At 27.2% G+C, this 24,379-nt stretch overlaps 1 protein-coding gene and 1 long non-coding RNA gene across 2 annotated transcripts; both read left to right on the top strand.

The window, feature by feature from the left end:
* The first annotated feature begins 10,115 nt into the window (after positions 1-10,115).
* LOC107166307 (uncharacterized) lies at positions 10,116-16,223 on the top strand. Its single transcript, XR_001506122.2, has 5 exons — positions 10,116-10,274; positions 10,671-10,871; positions 11,000-11,171; positions 13,378-13,575; positions 14,856-16,223. It is a non-coding gene; the product is annotated as an uncharacterized LOC107166307 (long non-coding RNA).
* Positions 16,224-20,266: 4,043 nt separating this feature from the next.
* LOC149062939 (uncharacterized) lies at positions 20,267-23,568 on the top strand. The gene is made up of 3 exons (XM_089217859.1): positions 20,267-20,522; positions 20,954-21,105; positions 22,659-23,568. The coding sequence occupies exon 3, from the start codon at positions 22,927-22,929 to the stop codon at positions 23,566-23,568; it is 642 nt and encodes a 213-aa protein (XP_089073985.1). The 5' UTR covers positions 20,267-20,522; positions 20,954-21,105; positions 22,659-22,926.
* The last annotated feature ends 811 nt before the right edge of the window (positions 23,569-24,379 follow it).

Below are 24,379 nucleotides of genomic sequence, written 5' to 3'. Positions count from 1 at the left end.
AAAAAAAAAAAGTAGTTATACCTAGCTAAAATTAATGACTACCTACCAACTTAGTTACTAGTAAAAGCAATTTCCAAACAAATCAGATACCTTCTCTTATATCACCTGATTTAAAATATGGAATTTAATACTTAACTGTATCAAGACAAAGTTAAGTACCTGATAATTAATATTATGTAACTAGAAATAAAATAAAGTACATTTTATATAGCACGATAACGAATAGAAAAAAAACCAACCAACAGAATACCAATCCTATGATTACCTGATATATCGAAAAGACATGGAAAAAATGACGGATAAGTAAATGATGTGTTATGTAACGTTTAGACGTTAGAAAAGAAAGTCTTTGCACAACAATAAACACTAAAAACCTAAGGAAGAAGGCCCAAAACACCAACCTAGGCACTGCTAGAGGAAGGCGAACAGCTCGGTGAACAGTCAATCGTTATAACGTGAGAGTATGTTGCGAGTACAACCGTAGGCAGTCGAATCGCTTACTCGGATCCCCCAAAACCGGAAAAGGGGGGCACTCGCTCACGGAAATCCGAAGAATTCACCTACCTACTGGCGGTGGCCGCGGACGGGCGTCCGTATCATTTCGAACGACGACGGCTGCGGCGGCGGCGGTGGCGGAGTCGTCCAACAGCAGCAGCGACAGACGTTGTACATCGGCGTCCGTCGTCCGTTGGAGTACCAGTGTACCACACTCAACACACAACACACACACACACACGTCAGCGGTGTCCGTGGCGTCGGCGGCGGCGCGTCAGCAGCAGCAGTAACGGCGGCACCGGACAAGAACGACACACAGGTAATACAATACACCGGGGGGGCTCCCGAGTCGTTGCACACCACCGCGCGTATCAGTATGGCACTCGGTACATCGGACGCGCACACGCACGCACAGACATGCACGCACTCACACTCTCTCGCTCGGCGACGGCCGCTCGCGCTCGTTCACGCACACGCACGCACCGTCGGTCGGGCGCACGCGCAACGCCAACGTACACGCGCACACGCAAACGCGCGCGCCCGCGCGTTCTACGCTACCCGACCGCACACGTACGTCACCCCGCCACTGCCTCCGATGCCACAGCCGTTGTATCGCGTATGTAATGCGTTATTTTGTGTAATGTAGCAGAGCTGCAGAGCAGACGGCGGTCGACCGATCGCAGGGCGGCATGGCACGGGGTGAGCGGCTCGGCCGCGCGTCAGGGAACAGGAAGATTTCCGGAGTCGGTAACACAAAGCTTGTGAGCGCGACCGCCGACTCGTCGATGAATTATTAATTTATACCAATCATCATCGTAGTATTATTGTAATAAGAATATACCTTAAAATATTATCATCGCCAACGTCGTCGATGTTACACAAGTATTGACGTATTGTTATCAATTATTTACTCTAGCGTGATCCTGTCCAAGAGACGGAACGAAAGGGCCGAAAAAAAAGGGGGAAGACAGAAATACCGAAAGCACGCTCGGTACGCGTGTCGGCGGTCCTCGGAGACACGCCGTCGTGGTCGGAAGGGAGTGTTATCAGAGGCTTGGTCGTGGTCGGTGGTAGTGTGGTGCGATTTGGAGTGGTTATGAATTTATGATGTTGCCTATGATCGCAATGCTTCGCTTAAACCTATGCCCTGAGAACGCCGATCCGGCATTCAGGCGACACTCACGCAATAAAAAAGGCCGTAGGCGGAATGACGGGCCAGTGTTAAATCTGAGCGCAAGTGGTCCCTCTTGCGCGAAACCAGTGTGACCTCCGACACCATAACGACGATCGGACGCGTTCATTATTTTTTACGTGACGCTATTTATTTGAATTTTCATAATATTGTCACTGTTGTTGCGATTGCCGACAATTATATCGTTATTAATTAATAATTAATAAATATCCGACTTATAGTTATTGGTTATTTCACATGTCGGCGAACACTCCGACACTAAGACTATAAAGCGTGGCTTATATTATATTTTCATTATCATTCGAATTTCGAATTGTTTTCCTTTTTTTGATAATCATATAATGATGCCTACACTCATTATGTGACATGGCTGTGGCCTTTGTTAGACTTATGAAATAATGAATGTTGGAATTTTGATTTCCAGCGGCTTTATACGGTTTTGACTTTTGGCGTTCGATCAACTTGGAAAACGAAAAGCGGACGCGGGACAAAATCAGGTGACATTTTAATGGACAAACACAGATTTAAATTTATCCGCGGTTAGCCGTTAGGTATCTAATCGATAAGACACAACTTAAAGTTAGGTTAAAACTTTGAGATTTTGATTTGATCCCGGATGTACAAAAATATCCTAAAAAATAAACAAAAATGCGTTTTCATCGCAATAATTTACAACTTTCAATTAGCCCAACTATATAGGCACGTAAACAACAGCAACAGTTTAATTTTCAGAATTTTTTTTATCTTAGTTTTTAACTGAACTAATAACAATATACTGAACAAACTACCAAATTTAGACACGCACAATAAAATATAAACAATACCTATACTGGAGAAACTTGAAATCTCGAATCACGATGTATCTAACAATTAGATGACTAATAATTAGTTGTTTCCTACTTATTTGAGTCATGTAGATACCTACCACATAACGTACAATCACAATGTATTAATATAATATGTTTTGAAATTTATAAAATGACCAGAAAATGCTCTTAAAATGGAAAAATAAAAGTTTCATTTTTCAGTATATCTGTTGTATAAAACAAATTATGTATCTATATAAAAGAGTATCCATCGTTCTGTTTAGAAACTAAAACAATCAGCCAAGAAATGTTTTAAACACCGAAAATAAATTTAACTAACTTTTAGTAAGCTAACTTTTTTCTAATCCGAAGAATAATTTCCATATTACTAAAAATGATCTGTTTAAAATATTTTTGATTTGGATCATCTTATCTTATAAATTAAATATAATCTATTTCCTATTGCAGTATAAGAAAAAGAGTAGAAATTTAGAATGCAATAATAAAAAGTAAATTAACTAAAAATTAAGATTTATTGTATACAATTGTGATTAATATTGCAGGTGCCATTTTTCCTGGTTTACATGTGTTTTATATGAAATTTTAAATAATATTCATGTTTGTTAATTATTGTTATTTTAAATAGTGATTTATTTGTAGCAAACAATGAAGTGTATCGACTATAACAACTCATAAATATTTATTTCAATTAACTGCCGATTTCTCAATACCAATTTATCCAACACGCCAAAATTGAACTACTTCATTTGAAAATTAGCAAGTTAGTTATAAAATAAAGCGCATAAGAATATAAATATTTACCGTTTCTTCAAAGTTTTTTTGCTGTTTTTTTTTCTCGAAAACTATTGGACAAATAAAAATAGCGTGTTTAATGTGTAGGAGTGCTGTATGAAAGTTTTTGAGGTTTTTTTACTGTCCTAAAAAGTTTTCTCGAAAATAAAAAAATATCCATTGTTGTGAAATCATATGCTTCTATATTCACTTTACTCAAGGTTTTAGTTTTTCCCGGTAGATATACTTATAAATTTCCTCATAATTAAAGCTTATGTTCTAGCGACAATTTTACCAGTTGGTTAAATATTATAATATATATGTTCACACATTAAAGATTTTTATTCTATTCAATTTAAAACTCTATTGAAATCATAAGGAATGTTACAACTTCCAATATTATAGGTATTGCCTAATGTAACTATGATAGGTATTGGTAATATATAGGTACAATGATAAGCATAGTCTTTATTCTTTAATAATAACTTATACCCAAAGACTAGAAGTATATAAAAGGATCGATTTTCTGGTTGAATGTATTAAATGTGCTTAAGAAGTACTTTATCATTTGATTAGATTTTAGCTTTTTTGTCAAAATAAATATAATCGAATATTATACTGGAAACCTAGAAACGAAGACAAGTATACTATGAAAAAGCAAAAGAATTTCCTAAATACGTCATTCTTATCAATATAATACGCTTACGTGCATCCAACTCCGAAAATATCTGAAAAAATGATATGAGTAAAGCCTAATAGAATATCACAATGATTAGATATTTTCATTATTTTTTTTTTACTATAAAAAAGGATTTTTTTATTATTATAAGGATTTATGTGTATAAAAATCACATAGTATAATAATAAAACTATATTAATCAGTAATAATATAATAATCCAGAGTACCTACAGCATTCTATTTTTATCTCAGCTCAACAATAAATCAAAATTTACCGCCATCTCGTAAATTTCTTTAGTTAATAATATGTGCTTTAATTATTAAGTTCTTTAGTCTACGATGGATTTTAAACTACTTGTTGACAACAGACAGTAATACATTTAAGTAAGTGTGTAGTGATTATAATATAAATGCTGCAGTAAATTCTAGGAAATAGGAATTTGAGTTTATTTCATTAAGCTACTGTCTTCTGGGACCAAAAGCTTTGTTACGTGAGCTCGTAATGATAAAATCGTAAAATGTTTGGACTACATTTAAGATTAAACTATTTGAAGGAAGTTATCTATAAATTATTAGATTGTTGACAACTACCGACTATTGAGCTTGAAACCGTTGAAAACATAATCTATTGAAAATTATAATTGGTTAGTAAATCTAATTTTAGATCATTAAAATTTTTATTTATTTTAAGTTAAATCTTTTTTTTTTCCAACACTGATCAATTTGATTACAGTGTAAAACGGTGAAGAATTTATATGGTTACTGCCTAATGGATTGCTTGTTTATTTTTCCCACATCAGCCATGGCGGACGTCAGAGAAAATAAAATATTGAAAGTATTATTTACAACTTTTATTTAAATAAAAAGCTATCACGTATATTCGTGTTATTGTGTTTGCACTTCGTGTAAATTATAAGCCAACTTAATATGTAATGTGCAACTACATATTAATCACGTCCTTAGTATAATGATGAAAATGTAAACATTTTTTTTTCTTCAATATTTTCCAAACGATCAAAAGTTTGTGGATAGGTACAATACGTCGGACGTGACCTCCATTTTTATATTTTATTTCTTAGAATTTACAAACCATCATATAAAACTACTCGTTACACAACTGCATAAATAAGTAATGGACAATAAGATATTCTCAAATCAATATGTTGACTGTCTTGAATCTAAAAACAACTATAACAACTTAACTGTAATCGAGTTTACTTTAAAGAACAAATTTCGTTCATAATCATTATTGTTTTCGAATACTATATGGTATTTATTACCGAGAATGTTTATACCGATTACCAATATATGTATATTACTATATAATTAGACATATAGTGGTAAAGGACATGATGCTGAAAAAATTAACAATTAGCAGTTTAGCACTAGAAATATGTAAAATTAGGTGTATCACCTTACAGGTACATATAGCAATTTCTATATATTATGGTTTGCTGTATACAATAATTACGGTGTTTGGTGTTCAAATCGAGAATAATAGGTAAGCAAATTTGTTCCACTTCTGGTTAATCGAAATGTATAAAAATCTGAGCAGCTATAGTCCGTTTATTTTTATATTAATCTATTATTATTATTATTATATTAATCTAATGTTATTATTATTGTTTTCTAATAGTAAATTAGGTCAACGACAGTTTGCAAACAAAATAATAATTGTATTAATATTTATATGAAACAATATTAGTATATCGAAAAAAATATATTGATAGTGAAAAATGTTTTTTTTTTTTATTACCGATACATTTTAATATTTTATTATTTCCAACCTCGATAAAATATCCAAGTGGTTTACGCAGCATAAACTAAACTTACTAAACACAATATAAACACAGACGTGCTATGTTTAAAGTCTATACCTATACAAGTAGTAAAAGTACCTATATTGCTACGACCTACGTAAATATCCATAATTCCTGTGTAACTTCGGTACGCCTTATTTTTTTTATACATTATTATATTATAATTTATGACATTAATCTCCTGGGACAATTTATTGACTTATGAATTATATGATAATTTAGGGTTGTTCCGCAATATAAATAATATAATGCATTTTATCAATGAATTATTATTTATTGGAACTGGCCGTTAAAGGTATAATATAACGTTAAAATGAAGTTAAAAACTATATAGGTAATACAACATAGTTATTAGTGTTATTGCATATATAGAAAAAAACTGCGATATAACGTTATGTAATATAACAGTATTTTGTAAGTGTAATTTTATAGTTTACACGCTTTCATAGATAAAACTATTGAATATGAATAATATATTTAATATGAATATTTTCCAATCAATTATTATGAATTATGATATAATATCATTATCATGCTATTATTATATATTCATTACTTTTAAGTGCTCCAAATACTGCAGTAGAGCAGTAGCAGTATCGAATTATTTTTATATCAAATAAATTGGCACAATAATAGGTATATATATATATAATGTCCGAGTTGTGTGGACTTTAGTCTTCAGTTTTTACCATTTACCTAAACAGTTCTATATCATATAATATTTAAATAAACATGAATAACTATACCTATTTAGGGACTATTATTTTCTTGGATGATGGTATTTACTCAACACCAATGTGTGAAACTATAGTTAGTACCTATCTACCTATAGGTATTTCGTAAATATAAATATTTAAGAGGACGTGGTAACGGCATGTGTCACCATAATATTAAGTTTTAAATTAAAATTTTTTTTTTTTAATATTCTATACTTAAAAACCGTTACATGTTGTTACATTTTGTAACGGTTAATAGAAAAATCAATTACACGAAAATATACACGTAGGTACAGTTAACGGATGACCAAAAAAAAAAAAAAAAACAATTATAATTAAATATAGAAATATAATATTCAGAAATAATCTTGTTAAATCGGTAAAAATAAATAAACGTTATACACTTTTACACTTATGTAAAGAATTAGTAGCGGCCAACTCGTTAATTCGTGGCTTAGGTGTCCATGGTATCCATGGGATATTTAAACCTTCAAATTCCATCAAAAATAATGAATACCTAATTCCAATGATATTATATAAAAAAAAATCATTATTTGATTCAGTTCGATAAATATATATTATTCAAAGCTCTAAAAATACAAGAACAACTTATAAGTAACCTTGCATTACATTTTTAAACCATCAGACTAGTACAAGTACCTATAACAAAAATGTCATCAACATATAGGTATATAAATCTAAAAAAAAATCCTAAAAAAATTTTACATTTCAATTGTCTACTTATGACAACTAATGAATAATATCTAATAATATCTCAAAGAGAGCGATTATATTTATTGTATATACGTACCTATATACGACCTACATATAGATTATTATAACATTAAGTAAAATGGTACCGATGAATTGGAAAGTTTTTACTGTTAATTTTTGTTGTATAGTATAATAAAATAAGTAATAAATAAAATCGTTTGGGAAAAATATGGAAAAATCGTCATATTAAATTAAAATATTGAATATCCAATTTTATCAACATTTGAACTTCAAACGAATATACAAATTAAAAATATGACTATAGTTTCAATCATTTTTTCAATGGCATAAGTTTTTACAACTTATATAAGTTATATAATATACTTTGTATTAAATTGTTCACATTTTTTGAGAAAAGAATTGTTTTATAAATGCAAATCAACCTAACCAATCAAGGAAACCTTATATAAGCTTTTATTACCTATTAATAATTTAACTATAAAACTAGTCATGAACATTTTAAATTGTAATATTTTACTTACCTACTTAGGCTACTTATAAATACTTAGATAACTAGCTTTAAAATAATTCGAATATCAACAATAAAACCTATAAGGTGCACTAGTCATTATTGTTACCTTTAAATTTGTTACTATGCCAATAGCCAATTCATAAAATTGGTTCTGCTGATTGCTGAACGCAAGATTGGCTGTATTTTGTGCACAGGTCATAACTCATAATGAAAATAAAAAGTGCATCAAAAGATAATTAGACTCTAGTTAAGCTTACATTGATAATCATAAATTGTATTGTAGAAGCAAAATTAACATTAACATATTCATAAAGGTATATAAATTGATAATATACCTTTATGAATATGTTAATGTTAATTTTTTAAACATTTTAAGTCTACGATTTTTCTTTTTTTAAATTAATGTAATTTTTTTTAAACTTGTGATTCAACGTAAATATTCCCGTTTTCCGTGATTTTTCATTAGTTTTTCTTAATTATTAAGGAAAATTTCCTACTTGTCAACATTCAATGTACCAATAAGATTACGTTTTCTATTAGAAATATAGTGATGAATCGTCACTGATGATTGAATCAAATTTTCTGCTCCAAACGTAATGATCGAAACATGGAAAAAAACACATAATTATATTTTATTATGTCATCGTTGTAATGGCTCCGATTTAATATTTAAGGCACCCACCTACTTATTTTGTTGGAACTTTAAAGTCTAAAGACCATTATATAATATTGTGATGATCTATAGACGACAGACTATAATATTTTAACAATTGCCTAAAAAAGTAAAATATAGAAGGGTACCTCTCAACAGTGGCGGACTGGGCGACTGGGATACCGGGAAATTTCCCGGTGGGCCGCTGCTGGTATAAAATATATATTTATTAATATTATAATGGTGAAATAATAAATTAAAATATTATCTAATAAGAAATAAGTACCTATGTAATATAAAATATTATTAAACATAAAAACCTAGCTTTCTGATTAGGTATTTTAAAATGCGGTACTGGCTTGTGTTCGCCAGACCAGGCTTACAGTGGGTTACAATAATAGTAGGTCACTGTAATGAATGGTATTAAATTTGAATTCAATGATATAATATTATTGTGTGCGAGAAACGAAATTTTGAGACGGTATGTCAATAATATTACTATAGCTAAGCAATAGGCATATTTTATAATATTATTGTGATTAAAGTAATTAATTTTAGTATTAGGCATTAGTATCTTCTACAGTAGGTTAAATTCATTTTTCCCCAAAAAAATACATTTGAAAATGTCATTGTGTGTATAAAATACAATAATATGTCAATATATTCTTAAAAGTTTCTTATATCCACGAATAATATTTATTTTTAAATTACAACAAAATAACCAAAATCGATATTATTGGATTTAATATGTAATTTCGTCCAAATTTTTGTTTAATAATAATAAATTTATTTATTGCTAGTAGTTGATAAATGTGAACAAAGTGTATAGTTAACATATGAATTTGCTAGCTTTGCTCTATACACTGAGGTAATACCTCCTATCGTAGAGCAAGAATACTAATCTAGATATAATTAAAAAATTTAATAAATTTTATTTAAAATAAAGAAATAAAAATTCACAATTTGAATTTAAAATGTCTATAAGAAATAACTGTGCTTATATATTTTTTAGATTTGTTGGCCATAATAAGAACAATTTATGAGAATCTATATTTTACATTTTTAATCCTTAGTTATAAAAACTGAACATTTCATAATTTTGTAATTACAATGATTGATAATTTTCAAGATTTTGATACATTTTGTCAAAGTCCAAACTTTAAATGATTATAAAAAAATTTGTGCCTATGCACAATTGAGAGGCTCTCAAACCACTCCAATTTTATTTTATCCGTTTCTCGATATATAGTAGTTATTTAAAAAATATATTTATTTATTCATGTATCAATGTGTGTAAATTAAAATGGTGATAATAAAATAATTATAGACAGCAGTGATATTTTTTTCTAATAATATACATAAAATGTGTACTTGTTTTAACAAGATAATTAAAATAATATCACTCTAGATTTTGCTGTAGCAAAGTCATTTTTAATGAAATTCATAATTTATTCTATAAGATGTTGACTTATAAAATAATGTTTTCAAATTTCGCCGCCGGGGGCATATGCCACCTTTGCCCCTCGTTAAACACGCTACACGCCTCTGTCCATTAGCCAAACCTCGAAATAACAATTAATGATTTTAATTTTTGAATATGAATGTCAATCATCGAAGTTATCATATTTAAAATAATAATAATAACATAATATTATCAATTCAACACCTTCCTGCGACATTCCAAATATCTACTGATAAGACGTACAAGGTTTGTCAGTTAGTGATAAAATGTTAGACTACATTCTGAACGTTTTCAATAGATTAGTCATTTTAATTTCAATTCAATTTTTACACCGTTTTCATAAATTGATATCAAAATAATAATAGAAACAATGGATTGTCCACTTAGAGAATTAAAAACTTGTAGACTGTTGTGGTAAGTTTTTTTTTAAATTTTAATAGATTATTGTTGTTGTAAAAAACTAGATCATAAATTGATGATCTAGTAGTCTACATCATTTCAGATTAGGGCATCTATAGTATTATTTTTAACCATTAATTTATATAGAATTAATTATGTACTACTACAGGTATCTCTGACCTTTGAACAATTAGCATTAAAAGTATTTTTCAAAAGTGATTCATTGTATAAGTATACATATTTAATGGTTCAAATCTTGAATTTTGGAAAACAAATATAATAAACTATTTCACAAAATTAACATTTGATGAAGTACTATTTTTATTGTTTGGATTATTGCAGCTATATTATATTATTATTATTATCATACAAATGTAAATTTTATTAAGTCTTATTACTTATGTTTTATAGGCAGACAAACAATGCTGGGTATTAAGTCTATGGTGTGATTGAAGTTGGTATAATTTATAATTGTATAAAATCTATCGATAATCAATAAATTATCGATTTATGATGCGTAGTTAAAGCGGAATAATTACTACAACACAGAATCTCTTCTCAAAACCCTTCAAGCACGTTACCAAATTTAATTATAGTATTCTGCTTAAAAAGGTCAGTAAACAGTTACGTTTGATATTTTATTATCAATAATAAATCCATGTTAATTGCCATTAAAAAAGAGTTTGTAAAAGTAAATATTTTAATAGTTAATAAATTAATAGAGGTTTCTCTATTTATAGATACTTGTCATAAGCAGATACTATAAAAACTTTCTGCAGAAGATACACAATTAAGCTCATGAATAATGAACAGTCAATACCAGTGTTCAACTTATGGTCGCATGTGTTATTAAAATGTTATGTGATAACATAATCTATAGATCAACAAATAACAGCTTATAAATTCAAAACTGTAAGATTTTATTCTAGTTTAAGAAGACGTCGCACCCGCATGTGTTGTCTTTGTCTTACAAGTGGGTAACATAACAAATTTTATGTTCAGAAGATCACGTTTAGCTTTTTGTTATACAAAATAGAATGTATTAACCTCTTATAAAGTTTAAAGATAAAATTATTATCTAGTTAATATCAGGATTTTTAATATATTTTAATTTTAAAGCGAGTTATGAGTACTTTAAAATTTAAAATTGTACATCTCTAAAAAACCCATAACTCACTTTAATTTTGATAAGAGGTCAATTCACTCTAAATTTTAAACTAATGGAGCTAAATATGGATTGCTGAGTGTAAAATTTGCTATGCTACGCACTTGTAAGACGGTTCCAATATATGCAGGTGCACGTCCTCTTAAGAAATATAAACTTACTTAATTATGAAGCTAAGAAGAAAATTTGTGAATTTAAGTTTACACTAACTATGTCAATTTTCGATTAAAAACAAACTTAATACAAAAATTTAAAAAAAAATGGCTATTCAAATCTCTAAAAAATTGTTGTCATTAAAAAAAAGATAAGCTGTAGTTACATGCAAAAGTACAGTACTATCATCTCTCTTTAGTCTTTACTCATATGAAATTCCCATCTTGACCTTAGTAATGTATCTCTTGTTGTGAACACTCTGTATAGTGTATAATATGTTACCAGTTAAAACAAAAATTAAGAAATTAATGTTAATGAATAGTAAATAAAAATATTTCTGATCAAATTAAACAGTATACAATATTGACTAGGAAATAATGTTAATGTCAATTATATTTTGGCACTGGTGCGTTTAAAAACATTTTCTAAGTTATGACAATAATTCCAAACAACTCCAGACATGATTTACAAAAATATTAAATCAACTATTTATTTTAATTTTATAATTTAATGATAAAGTCTTATTAATTTATATAAAAAAAAAAAAAACTATTTATTTATTCAATTAGAAATGGCCTTGTGATGTAAAATTGATTTACATATTTAATTATATATAATCAGTAATAAAAATAATGTACTTTCCAACTCTGATGATTCGTTGGTTGTATATTAGGTACCTATTAAGTAAAAGATGTCTATAGGATAATATATCTGTCGTCTGTTTAGTATGTATATAATATAAATCGCAATAATTTATTTGTTATAATAATTAATTAAATAATAATATTTGAATTCACGCACACCTACTAGTCCAATGTATAACACATATTTTGTATCTCTACATATAGTAGATATTACCATTGATTTTATAATATATTATAAAATCAATGCTAGTATCTACCTATACCTACCTTCAAAGTGTACAGTACATCGAATTGTGAAAATAAATTATTCAATTTATTTTATTTATGTAATATTAATATTGTATTATTTATGTAATTAATATTATTAAATTTCTGACCCAATTAAAATATTTCTCTTTAAAAATATTATCAACATTGTCTATCAATATTAGACATTAAGGATATTTCCTAGTCATAAAAGTAAATTAATGTGTTAACAAAATATTTCATTTCCACTACATGGCCCATGTTGTCAGTTAATGCCTAGGTATTGACAATATTGTCTACTAATGTTAGAAGTTTATGATATTAGCTAGGCATTTACGTTATTAATTATTAAAATTTATCTTATTTACATAATTGACGATAACATTTAATTATACTATATTAGGTGTTAAATTTTGAATATTGTTAATCTATATCAATAATAAAATAAAATAAAAGTGACTCATTCTATTTTAATATAATAGATATTTATTTATATTTTTATTCCTTTAGTAAAATATTATTATTATTTTACTAAAACTATTTTTGAAAAACTAATTTATTATTTTACTTCAAAATTTCTGATTGGTTACCTATATTATTATAATATTTAAAGCCTACATAATTATATTTAATGTTTATTAAATAAAAATCAATCAATCAAAAGACCCTGTCTGTGATAGAAAAGATTATGTTTTTTTGCTATTTTACTATGTTTAGACCTGCAGACCTGACATATCATAAATTATTTAGTAATATAGTATTAATGTATTTGAGTATTTAATGTACTAGTTTTGAATATTTAATTAAGTATCTACTATCTTCATTCTCATTTATAGATGTTAGGGTTTAAAAATAAATATATATATATATATATTTTTTTTTTTAATAAACCATTTTACATTTTTTTTAGATGTCCTACGATCATATGAGAAGAGGAACTATTACTGTACCAAAACTGCAATGAACTTTAAACAGTGATACAGCTCCTTGTCTACTGCCAAAAACTAAACTAGAATACACCTAAAAATTCTGAACAATCTGTATGAACCTTTGAACCCTCAAGAAAGAAAAAAAGTTGAGGCTGTTACACCATTAAAAAATATTAATAGTAAAGTTTGTTATGAGTTATTATTAAGTATTATTTAAAAAAAGTAAAAATAAAAAATTTCATTTTGTTTTAAGGGCATATCAACACACTATTTATTTTCTCTCTCTCTGGTCAACGCTCAACATAGACAAAACACATTTACGCTGAATCATTTTTCTATGTTATTAAGTAATCTTAGAGTAAATTCACCTGGTTCAAAAATGATAGAGAATAATATTTTTGAGGGCATAGCATATTGATTTGTCTAAAAATTGTTTCAAAACAATTTAAACATAATTTAAGTTTACTAAATTTTTTGTTTATTTTGAATTGAATACGAAATCAACAATAAAATATAATATTGATATGTCATTCCTCAAAAATATTATTCTCTATTTTTTTTTTTAATAGGTGATTTTACTCTAAGATTAATTAGAAACAGAAAAATGATTCTGCATATTGTGTTTTGTCTATGTTGAGGGCGAGCCAGAGAGAAAACAAATAGCCTGCTGACATCTTTTTAATATTATATTATAAAACTATGGTATAATGTTAATCTATATTAGATCTAGAATCCATACAAATTTTTAGTTTGAAACCTGGATCAAGCAAAAACCATTAGATCACTACAAAAATCTTAAAAAAATGTAATTTCCAGTGCGTCTTCTCAAATATAAAATATTTTTTATTTAGATTATATCTCATATCTGAAGGCACTTAAATCAAACCTTGTAAATTAATAATTGGTTATAAAATATTTTATAATCTATATGACTTAAATATCACTTTTTATATTGCAATGATTCAACAATAATTTTTAATAGCAGTATTGCATAGGTAAATGTAAAACAAAATATTAAAAATGACAATTTTCAAATTTATGTTTAGGATCTATATCTACTAAATTATACATACTAAATTTGAATAATGAATACTACTTAAATTTAGTAAATGTATGCGTAATTATCCGTATTTAAATTTCTTCAAGTAATTTTGTACCAACAGTTAATGTGTATTTTATTTTTGTTGCATTTAGGTTTTCTGAGAATTAAAATAGTGTTATTATTCTAAACTATTTTACCTTTAATTGAATACATTGAAACCAATTATAAATTATGATGTCTTACAAATAAAAAACAATTTGTTTAGAAATAAATTATTTGTTAAAGTATGTGACTTAAAAATTATACATATATTTATTATTTATTTTATCTTATAAGTTATTTTAAATTATTGGCCATAGCCAGAATTATAACTCTCGTTATTATACAAAACTTTACTTTAACATTTTTTTTTTTCAGGTTTTGGGCTGAGTAAAATTAATTTATATTCCAACAATATTTGGTTCTTTTACTCACATTTTTCTGGAATAAATGCTCCAACAGTTAACATATTTATTAATCACTTTAATTAAGAAATTGCATACAAAAGCTACTAAAAAAACAGCCATCAAAGCTTATGGCAGACTAATTTTGATATAAATTTACTTTTAGTAATAAACTAATAAACATTATTCCCATGTATTACTGGAAACAAAATTTTTCCCAATGTATTACAAATTTTTATTACTTCTAAAAATTATGTATAATTGTATTATAATCTATTAATTTATTAAATCACAATTTTTTTGATTATTTATTGTTTTTGTATATATTATTTCTTTATAATAATAAGTCTATATCACCCATTATTTTTATTAAAATGCTTGATGAATCTCCCACTCCTCAATATGTAGTTATTATGTTATCACATTCAGTAAAAATTAAGATTATAATTATAGATTATAGATTTGAATTATTATATAATTAGTTTTCCAATAATTATTTTAATATTATTATTGATATTTATAAAATTGTTATGATGAATATGTTTCTATTAAAATTGATATTTTGTATGTTGTGAGGAATGTAGTCATAATCTACTAATTTGTAATTAAGTAAACTATCAATACATTACTATATTTTTATTATTTTTATAATAATTTCTTAATTCTATGCTGAACATAATATTAAAATTTGAGTATAGTATGTTACCCACATTTTATGTTTTGCATACAGCCAATTATGTTATTGTCATGTGTATGACTGAATTAAGTTTTAAATTTACTTATTCTAAAAAATAATAATAAATATTAAATAATAGAGCTAAATAAGTTGCTAACAAGTATTGCTAAGTAAAATCAATGAAATGAGATATGATAAACTAAATCCATTAAATAAATTTTATAATTTATTAATAAATAGATTTTTTACTTAAATATTTTCATTTAATATTTATACATAGAAATGTCAATTTTTTTATTTCATTACCTAACTATTGAATTTTATTTAATACTAATTGATACCATACACTTTATTGACTGTTCAAAATGCCAACTCTGTATGATTCAAAATTTGTCATTTAATACCTAGTGTAGTGATGTTCAAAACTTCTCGTGAAAAATTCCCGTGGATTTACCTGATTCTAATCTCTATAAAATATCTATATTAGTCATATAAAACACAGGTCTAAAATTGTATTGAATCATGACTACTTTTTTGTTCTTATATGTTTTAAAACCGGTCCCAAATAACCAATTGCTAATTTCATATTAATTAATAATAAATTATCTATGCTAAATTGTGTGACCAATAGCCCTATAAATTATAATAAATGAAAATAAATTATTATTTATTATTTATATTATTTCTATAAAAATTTGCAATTAAAATCATTAAAGGTACTTATCAAGACAAAATATAGTCTGTAATTCCTTGGGATAGTGTATTTTTCTGATGGTAAAAATATGTTTAAAATTAGTTAAATAGTTCTAGAGATTGTCTGGAGCAATTGAACAATTTTCTTCTTTTATATATTATTATAGATTTAATAACCTATAATTTATGAATATAAAAAAAAATTTTGATTTTTCAACAACTTAAATTTAATCATATCATTATCTAAGCTATTAAGAACTCGTTTTTCAATCACCATCAACACGAATGACTGATTATTTGGTTGTCACTGAATTTTCAAATAGGCTTAAATATTTTTAAGTAGTTGAAAGTATGATAAAGTGAAAATACCATTTATAAAAATAATTATCAACATTCAATATTTTTAATACCTAAATCATTTATTGTTCAGAAGTGAATTTATTGGTATAATTCATAAATTATGGTACTAAATTAATACAATAATATCATGTACACTTTAAGATTTTAATAAGATTTAAGAAAAATACCTATTAAAAAATAATTCTCATAAAGTTTTTTTATGGATATTACTTACAATATTTTATAGCGCTTTTGATGTTCCTTTATTTTTTCTGAACTCAAATTGATTAATAGAGATAATATGTGATGTGTTAAGAAACTCATATAATCTTGATTTTATACATTTTTCAAGCACTTTAGAATTAGATAAAGTATAAACTATAAGTTAGAGATATTGGCCGATAATTTATACAAATATTTTTAGTTCCCTGTTTAAATTATAATAATTTTGTAAAGTGTATTTGGAAAAATTCCAAAAGCTAATAAAAAATTAAAAATAAATTCTAAGGGTATGATAATGACATTAATAATGTACCTACTTCAAAACATGATTTGCTAACTCTATATTATATAAAAAAAATTTCTTTTCCTTACTACTGAGCACAACATTTTTAATTTCATCTTTAGAGATTGACAGAAGTAAAATAGAGTCTATATTAGCTTTAGAATTAGATTTATGTATTGTGAAAATTTTGCTTAAAGTAAATTAATCTTTTTTTTTATTTTTTCACCAACATTTATAGAAAAAAATATTAATGCTGTATCGATGCAATTATGCCTGTAGTGATCCATTTTTTTAATTTTATACTTTAATTAAGGTTGATTGAACTGTTTGGTAATTATAGACAAATACTAAAGATACAAAATTAAAATTGATTCTACTTTACACAAATCAGCTATATTGTATGTTTTTTAGAAAGAGGCAACACGATCTAAAGTTCTCTCAGATGTTTGATTTAGATTGTAATGTATAATGAATATACTATGAATTCTTTGATAAACTTAGCTTATTAGAAGTCAATTTTCAATTTTTCATTTTAAAGAACTTTTCTAAATAGCCTACCTAGTATACAAATCTATGAATTCCGCAATTTATTTGAAAATTACAATCGAGCTTAAAGAATTTATTATGCTTAATTTACTATCCACCGCTTTTAGTGGTTTTAATCAAAGTTATGCAATTTAAAAAAAATTCTATTTTCCACAACATATCAAAATGTGGTTTAAAAAGACAGCGGTTTATTCACACTATTTTTATTTTGTTTTATAATCTTCAACAATTTATTACTCGCACAATGATTCAGTCTACGTGTACATGTCATATGAGTTGCCTATATACTACCCCTTAAAAAAATGATAGGCCCCGGTCCCTTGATATTTTGTGCACAACGATTTACGACACGGGCTCGTTTCACGACCACATGTACAGTACGCATGCGTCATACGCACGTTTTTCCGATTTAAATTTTCGTAAATATGGCTACTGCCGAATGACGAACCTCTAACGATATAGCGGTGGCGGCACCGAGTGAAGTATCAAACGGCAACGGCTATGATAGTTAATGTCATAAGTCATAACGTTATAGCGACTCGCAGCCATTCTTGGATTTCGTGTAGGTTTTGAATAACAAAAAATTCAATTTTTAAAAGCTTTGATTATCTAATGCATCTAGTAACTTATAAATATGTATTAAATATTTTAAATTAAAGTCAACTAATAAAACTAAAAATAGTAAGTACCAATATAAGTAATATAACATAACATTTTTCAATTTCTGAAATTATAATAAGTGAGGTGATGCCTCACTTTTCTCATCCCATAAAACATTATTATATCATTATCACTAGGGCTCACATTTTCCAAGTTGTTGCATTTGCCATGTTTTATTTTTTAACCATTTATTGCTATAATGCTATGGGAGCTAGAACCTAGAAATTCATTTCAAGACACTATATGAAAGACATATCGACAGTTTATAGTACCTACATATTTTGATGATTTTTGAATTTTAAAGCACGTTCTTAATTTTACATTTTTTAGAGTATATATTATAATTTTCAGTATGCAAATTCATAAATAAAACATATTTTTTCTCAATATATTCATATTGAGAGAACTTACTATTTGTTACTAGATATTTTTGTATCGTATTTTTCAAATTTCCATTTGACATTAAAAACAATAGTTTTCCCCTATTGATTAATATAATGTATAAATATTTATAAATTATAACTACCTACAGGTAGATTTATCTAAAATAGAATATTATACAAAATATCCATGATAGAAACAACTGCTATCGAAATAATAAAGACGATTATTTTCCAATAGATACTTTTCTAGTGAAATAATTCAATAACCATTTTTGATGGGATGACAGCCTGAAATTGTTGCCAGTTTTGTCTTACACTTCCTTGTTAGTAAGTTGTAGTATTACACTTCGTTTTTCTTGCTTCAATTACCTACCTATACTATTTGTATTTCATTATGTCAAAAACCAAACAATCTGCAACAAATCGTCTAAGTCTTAATAGTTTTGTGTTGGAATACCGTACGTATTACTTTCTTCTTCTATATTTATAATTTTATAAAATATTTGTGTAAATGAACATTTTGTGGAAAAAAATAAAATAGAAGTGCATATTTTTAGAGCATATTTGTACCTTTTTAAGCGCATAAATGTTTAGTACTTTCTAAGTGCATTAAGTCCTGAGCCCTAATTATCACAAATATACATTTACAAAAATATAGGTATTATATGAAATCAGATTTTCGAAACTATGAGTATAAATATTTAAATTTCTTTTTTACTTTTTTGGAAAACAACATACGATTTCAACTTCATATTCGAAAGCAGAACATTTCTCCAAGTATTTCGATACATACCTAATAATCGAATTCAGGACGAGTAGTTATAACTTTATAAGTATTTAATGATCAGATGAGTGGAGTATAATATCAATTTCAAAATGTAGTTGATTATAAAACTTACAAGTTAATAGAAATAAAAAGAGCACGTCATAGAAATCAAAACCGTATAATATATTTAAACAATTTTTTAAGTCGATTAAGGACAGTCTGGCGGTTGGTACATTTTTAAGAGGATGTCACACCCGCATGTGTTGTTCCGTTGTACAAACGTAGAACATAGTAAAAACTGTACTTACGTGGGACAATTTTTTCCCACAGTATTTATAATAGAATTATCAGAATTCCACAACGCATAGATAAGAACTTTATCTGTGCCGTAGCGTCGTAATTTTTATTTTTATGGAACAAACCAATAATTTTTAATAACTAAATGACAAAATAAATGTATTTTCTTAAGCTGTTTACTTTAATTATATTTATGTTATCAAAAAAAATAACGGCTCTACGACACAGATAAAGTTCTTACCTATGCGTTGTTGAATTCTGATAATTCTATTATAAAAATTAAATACAGAGAGAGAAAAGTTGTTCCGCGCAAAACAGTTTTTACTATGTTTTACGTGTGTGTAAAGGTACGGTTTCCAAGCTGCGACTGGTCGTTGCGACTGGCCGCAACGACTCACGCAGTCCGACTGGTGCTATTTATAATTGCGAGCGTGGTTTCCAACACGCGATCGACGTATGCGTTTCAGAAATAGTCGTTGCGGCCGACAATTGAACTGGTCGGTGAAGCAGTATCAGCGTGAGTCGCACTGCGTGTCATTGTTTTTTCCCGCATGTTTAAATAATTAAATTATGTTTGTTTATTGTACTGTGCTTAAATTTTAAAACCGTAAGCTTTATTATGTCGAAAACAGTATTTACAGCCACAGAAGATGAGAAATTAATTGAAGAAGTAGGAAAAAATCGTGTTCTGTATGATAGCTCTCTCGAAAAACACAGAGATGTTAATTTCAAAGATGCTATTTGGAACAGCATCTCTAGTATTGTTGGAAGAACAAGTATGTTATTCAATTATCTACTTAAGATTTTTTTTAAGTATTTATTTTGTTATATTTTGAAAACATTAAACAATATTTAGAGCTAAACACGTTTTTTGGGCTTTGTGCAAATTAAAATACAATATTTTTACTGTTGAATCAATGTACGATTCATTATAATAGGTAATTAAACATATATGTACAGTATACACATACAATTTTATTTTATTTGTATATTACAAAATTTTATATAGTTCAATAATTTAGAAAGGAAATGAAAAATAATATGCATGTTTTATAATTAATATATATATATAATATATATCAAATAATATACCTACCTAAATTATAAGAATAAAATATGAATTAAAATTTTTAATTCCTGTTGCTTTATCTAAAGACACTATTGAGTATTTTGCTAGTATTTCTAAAACTTTTTTTGACTATTTTAGCTGATGATTGTAAAAAACGATGGCGAAACATTCGTGACACATATATGAGAAATAAAAAAAAACTGGGAACAGGATCACCATTTACATCAAAAAAAAAAATGGGTATTGGCTGACAATTTGGTATTTTTGAATAGTGTTGAATATGAAAGAAAGTAAGCAAACCAATTAACTATGTAAAATTATTAACCTTTTTTCTAGTGCTTTTTTAGTTTTGTTAAAAAATATTAAAAATACATACACACAATTTTTTTAAATTATATTGGAGTTAAAAATTTATAAAATCTCTTCAACTTTCATAGCTTAGGATTTAAAATTATATTATATCATTGAATTTAAATTTAACACAATCCATTACAGCTACTCCCTTGAAACCTATTATACATTTAAACAGCAGTGTGACACCCACTAACCACTTGCCCACCTTTTTTATATCTGTATTTATAAAATAACATCATACCTACATAATAATATTAGTAATACAATTTTGAAGTTTTAAAGCATGTAAGTATATATGTGTGTCAACCTTATATTATGGGCCCTGGGGCCTCCACAATCCTAAATTTGGCCCTGAATATGATCGATCATAAAATTGTGGTAGCATATTGATAGCTCGGTGCACACTTGTTGTAAGTCACAAAATTTAAATTGTGCAGGAGAGCTATTTTAAATTTAACATAAGTAATATTTACACAATTAGTTTTTCAAACTGAAATTAACTTAAAAATACATTTAGTTTCCATTTGATATATTACTTTAATTTATATAACATTTATTAATTTATTTTAGTGACATTTTTAAAAACTTATATGGACTTATAATTTTGTGACAAAATAAATTTGGATATATATGGACTTAAAACAATTATTTTTGTAAACAAATTATAATAATATTTTCTTTTCACAAAACCTTAAAAGGCATAAACAAGGTAACAATTGTTTGACAAAAGCTATTCAATGTAGGTACCTATTAAAATTAAACAAAAAAAAAACAAATTTTTGTATACTTGACACATTTTACTCGTATTATAATTTTATATAGGTAATTTATTCATTGAAAATAATTGAATGGAATTTATTCCAAACCTTGAATATAAAAATGAGTTTCTTGAATTCTTGACCATAGCTAAAACTTATTGCTCCTAAATTTTTAATAATGGGTACTTGAAATAGTGTACTATTTTAGTATTTTAATTAAAAAGAAAATAGAATTTTCAATTTATTTTTGTTTGTTATACACTTATACAACACCCCTAGGTACCAAGTAAATTATTTGTTTTAATTATTCTATTAGATATTACTTAATTTCTTATGATAAAACCATATTAAAAAATAAATTTTATTATTTTATTAATTTAAAATCATAAAAACATCAAGAACTTATTTTTATGGAATGACCAATCAATAAACTCAGCTGATTAGTACAATAACATTTCTTGATGCTATAATTTTTTATGTCACAATATTATATTAATATATTACAAGCTAAGACGTCTTAAGAGTAATATTACTCTTTATTTTATCATCACGTAAGGATAATTAAAAACAAAATCATATCACTGAACTTATTTGTAATCAAACACAAATCATTATAAGTGCACTTCTTTATAGAAAGTTAATGGTCAAATAAAATAAGTCTTACAACTCAAATATGATAACTGCACTCATATAGTAATACTGGACTTCATGTTTTTTTAATTTTTTTTTAGTACTGTGACAAACGTTTGTAATGACAATGTTACCTATTCGGCTGATGACAATAGTATTGATGATACAGTTGAAGAATTTCAAGAACAACAAGACACTACACTACCACAAACTACTAAACGCATAAAATCAAAGCATGATAAATTAAATTTCATTAAAAGATCAAATGACCGAACAGCTATTATCAATAGTATTCAATCTCAAAATGAGTATCTTTTGGCCAGAGAAAATTCTGTTGATGATGTGGATATATTTTTTAAAAGTATAGCAATGACTGTAAAAAATCTTCCTCCCAAAGGTGTTATTGAAGCAAAAATTGCAGCTTTAACTTTAGTGTCAAATCTCCAAGAAAAATATTCGGTAGGAGAACCTACAACATCAAGCTCGATAAAAATTTCAAAACCTACTCAGCCTCACTCTGTTTATAGTAATAACTCGTCTCTATCAAATTCACCAATACCATATTTTAGCTCATCATCAAATTCTTCAGTTATACAAATTGAGGAAAAACAATTTGCTCAACATACTCAATCTACTCCTATTCTCAAACATTTTCAATCACAGCCTGATTATTATGATGATACTTCCCATTCAAATTCTCCATCGTCCAATTTTTCAATGTCTCAACTTTTAGAAAAAAATAACATCCAACAATCTGCTTCTTCTTCTGGAGATTTTCTATCACCCAAACAGCCAAGTCCTGATTTTATGTATAACAGATCTCAATCAAGCTTTCCGTCTAACTCTCCTATACCACAGATTGAAAAAAAGCATTTGAATCAAAACCCTATTCATGGTTCTACGATGGAATATCAAATACCTTTTCAGTCACAACATTCAGTCCAAGATGATCCATCTCAATCAAGTTCAACAGGACGTTCACCAATAAACCAATATTATAATATACAATAAGGAATTCATTTTTATTAAGTGTTAATTGTTAAATTTGATAAAATAAATAATTATATCATGATAATACTGAAAAATAACACTACATAATTATATTTATAGGTAAGACATATTTAAATTTTGTACTGATTAGTTTTAATAATTATTTAATTTAATATACCTGCTAATACTGCTTCTATAAAATAAAATACATTTATACTATTAAATAAGTTCTTTATATGTATTTAAAAACTTTTATTTTTATATTCATCTATTTTCTTGCCACGACACTGCTCCTTCATTGTTGAAAAACTCCTTGAACTGATCCCTCACCATAAAGCCTTCTGAATTTGCATAACCACCTGCTCTGGCTATAGGAAATATGTTGTTGACTGGTGCCGGTTCTCTTGAATCATATTCCTGAAATACTCGTCCACTTTCTTCCATGAATGCATCTCTAAGCATATTATGCAAGCAGCAAATTACAACAATAAGGTCATCGCATGTTGAAGGCTCAATGTGTATAGGTTGATATAATACTCGGAAAACTTGGCTGAGTAATCCAAAGGCATTTTCTGTTACCCTCCTTGCCCGACTTAATCTGTAATTAAATACAGCTTTTGACTTGTCGGATCTTGCAGACTGTCGTGTGTACGGTTTCATTATGTTTGTATGAAGTCTGAAAGCTTCATCCCCAACAATAACATGGGGTAATATTTTGGCTGATCCAGGTAATTGTGTATCTTCTGGAAAACCAAACGTGCCATTTAGAATATTTTTACCAATTGTTGACTTCAAAAATATTCCGCTGTCACCCTCTCTCCCGAACGAACCG

Source organism: Diuraphis noxia, unplaced genomic scaffold, assembly GCF_037042655.1.
Source record: "Diuraphis noxia isolate RWA-SAM2 unplaced genomic scaffold, SU_Dnox_SAM2 contig0001, whole genome shotgun sequence".
NCBI lineage: Eukaryota > Metazoa > Arthropoda > Insecta > Hemiptera > Aphididae > Diuraphis > Diuraphis noxia.
Note: the sequence above shows the minus strand (reverse complement) of the source record. Positions and strands in the feature narration are given on the sequence as shown.